At 35.3% G+C, this 3,000-nt stretch overlaps 1 protein-coding gene across 1 annotated transcript; it reads right to left on the bottom strand.

Annotated features, from left to right (window-relative positions):
• LOC145849089 (uncharacterized) lies at nt 1-2,984 on the bottom strand. Its single transcript, XM_082954168.1, has 3 exons — nt 1,583-2,984; nt 391-478; nt 1-58 (listed from the first exon to the last, which is right to left on the bottom strand). Exons 1-2 carry the CDS (start codon nt 2,982-2,984, stop codon nt 420-422), a joined length of 1,461 nt encoding a protein of 486 aa, XP_082810294.1. The 3' UTR covers nt 1-58; nt 391-419.
• Between the last annotated feature and the right edge of the window lie 16 nt (nt 2,985-3,000).

Raw genomic sequence — 3,000 nt, 5'->3', positions numbered from 1 at the left:
TTTAATATTTTGTATCATGGTTCTCTTCAATGAACCACTGAATATTTTGCTTGATACCCTGAAATTTTTTCAATCGTTGTAAAGTTTTGAAATTATTAAAATCTATACGAAGATAAAAATACTTATGAACAAAGTAATTCTAATGCTTGGATAAATTTTCAACATTGAATTTAACTAATAATATCAATAATGTGAAAATAAATGTCATACCCTTTAAAAATACTTTTTTGATTGGTATTATAATATTAGATTTCTATTTGTTTAAATTTGAATATAGCTTTTTAAAACATTTTTCACTTATGAAGCTTTTAATTATTTTTTTTTTAACTAAATGAAAAAAAACTATTAATAATATTTTTAAATGGAAAATAAAAAGCTAATTTGTCTCACTTTAAACAAATCATTTTCACTGTTTGCTTTTATTTTGATTTTCCTTTAAAATCTACTAAAAGTTTTGCTTCTTCCACAGTTGCCAGATCTGTTTAATTATCAAATAATTAGTTACATCTTACTGTTTTATTTTTTATACTTACTAAGGTGTTAAATACTTATTGAACTTTTACTTACACCAATGGAATTATTTTTTACAAAAATTTTAACTTCAATAAACTCGTAAGAGCACGTTTTATCTTCATTTATTTTCAATTTTTTTACAAATAAATATTAGCCTATTTTATTAATATTAATTTAAAGATGTTTTTAGCTTATATCCAATGCTAATATTTTTATTTAGATGCTTATAATTTATTCAAAATATCTGTGTTTAAATATCTTTTTAGTATGCTTTTCTACAAATGATGTAAACAAAAAAACAAAAGAGTTAAGGATCTCTAACATAAGGTATATAATAAATTTATACAAAAAATAAAATGAATTTAATTTGTTGTTCCTTAAATTAAAACTAACTTAGCAAATACTTCTTTTTATGTTTTATTGATTTTTGTTTCTAATTAATTGTTCTTTATCTTTTAAAAGATTTTAAATTTCTGAAACTTACATTTCAAAAACACTAAACAGTAATCAATTATTACTTGTAGTATTTGAAAATAAACTTCTTGCTCTACTCATGGTTGGTAGTTAAGCTAATTTTATTGATACAAGAAACAATGACTCAGCACATTCCAACCAGAAGTACTATTTCTCATTAATTTACAAAAAAATTGGCAAAATGTTTATAAAATAACCTAAAAACTGTTGAAAGTTTTGTTTGTAAGTTATTGTTGTATCACACAAACGATGATTTAATAGATAGTTTCTTTTGAACAACTGTTTATTATTAATTTATCAAAACGTTTAATTTAAAATAAGTTTGGTTAAGTAATCTTGAAAAATTATTAAACTATTTTACATCAAAAATATAAACAATCAGGAAGCATTGTATAAAAGCATAAATTATTTATGTTTTAATGATTAACCAATGCTTTATACACATTTTAGCTTAACTTACGTATTTGTTCAGATGATAAAAACAACAAAAAAGCCACACGCTACATGCTGAAAGCTAGACTACAACGAGTAGAACAAATATTTACTTTGAGCAAACAATAACATTTAATTTTGAAAATCAATCATAAAAACAAACCGTCTCTAACAGCTTGGTTGTTGGTCGAATCGGCTGTATTCGTTATTTGGGTACTTTGGTTTGCCGGCGAGTTTTGAAAATCCGAGTTGTTACTCACGCTCAAAGTTCCGTTGAAGTTATTATTATGTATTATATTCTTCTCCGGCTGATAGTTGCCAAACAAGGATTGAGCGAATTGGTTCTGAATGACTGCCGGGTAGCTCTGGTTCAAATTTATCTGCTGAATATTGGAACCAACATTGTGTATTGGTTGCGGTGAACCAATAGGTACTTGGCCTACCGGTTGTGGTGAGTTCAACTGTTCCGAACTGCTCATGTTGACACAATTCTGCCCGATGAAACTCTGACCCGCCACCTGCGGCTGCAACAACTGTCCGGGCATCATGGCCATCGGAAACTGGCCCATTGGTAGAGCAGGCATTTGAGTCCCGTTTGGCGACAAAATTGGTCCGATTTGAGGAAACTGTCCCATTTGAACGGGCTGCATCTGCGAGCCGTTTGCGGGCATTATGACCGGTACAAACGCCGGCACCGTCACCACTTTGCCGTTGATGACCTGTTGGAGTTGCACCGTGTGAAAGTGCATCTGCTGCACGGGAGGCTGGTTGAACACCTGCTGCGTGTTCTGCGCACCTCCTGTTGCCAGCATGCTTGCTTGTTGAGGCTGAACGCTGTTGGCTGCTGAGTTGTCCGTCGATCCACTGCTCTGGTTGGACAAGTTCAAGCATTCTTGGGAACCGGTGTTTTTCTGCTGTTCAACAGGAGGCACTTGCAGCCTTTTATCAGCAGCAGAAACGTCGTTCAAAGTTGAAACGACATCACAGTCACGTTGTTTCGGAGCCACAACTTCCGCAGCTGAACTTTTGTCTTCGACGTGGCCGACGGCGAGCAGCAGCATGTCCAAGTTTGTCATGCTGTTCGGCACGTCGGCTTCCGCGGGTTTGCTGCCAACCTGCTGCTGGGCTTCCGCCGCGGGAACGAACGCGTCGCTGCTCAGGTTATCGGGCGATTTCGACACGGTGCTCGAAGTTTCAAAGTTGTCGCTGCAGAACCCGGACTCCTTGCGGTTCTTCGTTTCCGGGTTGGAGGCGCCCTGGTCTTCTTTCGTCGCAGGCTGGTTTTTGTAGGAGAGAGACAGCTGGTTTTCCAACAGGTTCTTGTAGATGTTGGGCACCTTCAAAGTCTTGCAGGACGTTTCAGGGAGGTTTTTGTTGGATAAAGAGAGGTCCTGCGGTTTGTCTGCTTCTTCGGAAACATGAAAATTGGATTCGCTTGCTGACGGAGCATTCTTTGAAAGAAACTCATCATCGGATGCAAACAAATCGCGCTTCACCTTTTTCTTGGGAGAAGCTTCATCATCAAACAGCCTTTGTTTTTCATTTCTGTAAACTTTCAGGTTCATTGCTTGCTCAATGACC

Source organism: Thalia democratica, unplaced genomic scaffold (assembly GCF_965202585.1).
Source record: "Thalia democratica unplaced genomic scaffold, ktThaDemo2.hap1.1 HAP1_SCAFFOLD_2117, whole genome shotgun sequence".
In the NCBI taxonomy this organism is placed as follows: domain Eukaryota; kingdom Metazoa; phylum Chordata; class Thaliacea; order Salpida; family Salpidae; genus Thalia; species Thalia democratica.
Note: the sequence above shows the minus strand (reverse complement) of the source record. Positions and strands in the feature narration are given on the sequence as shown.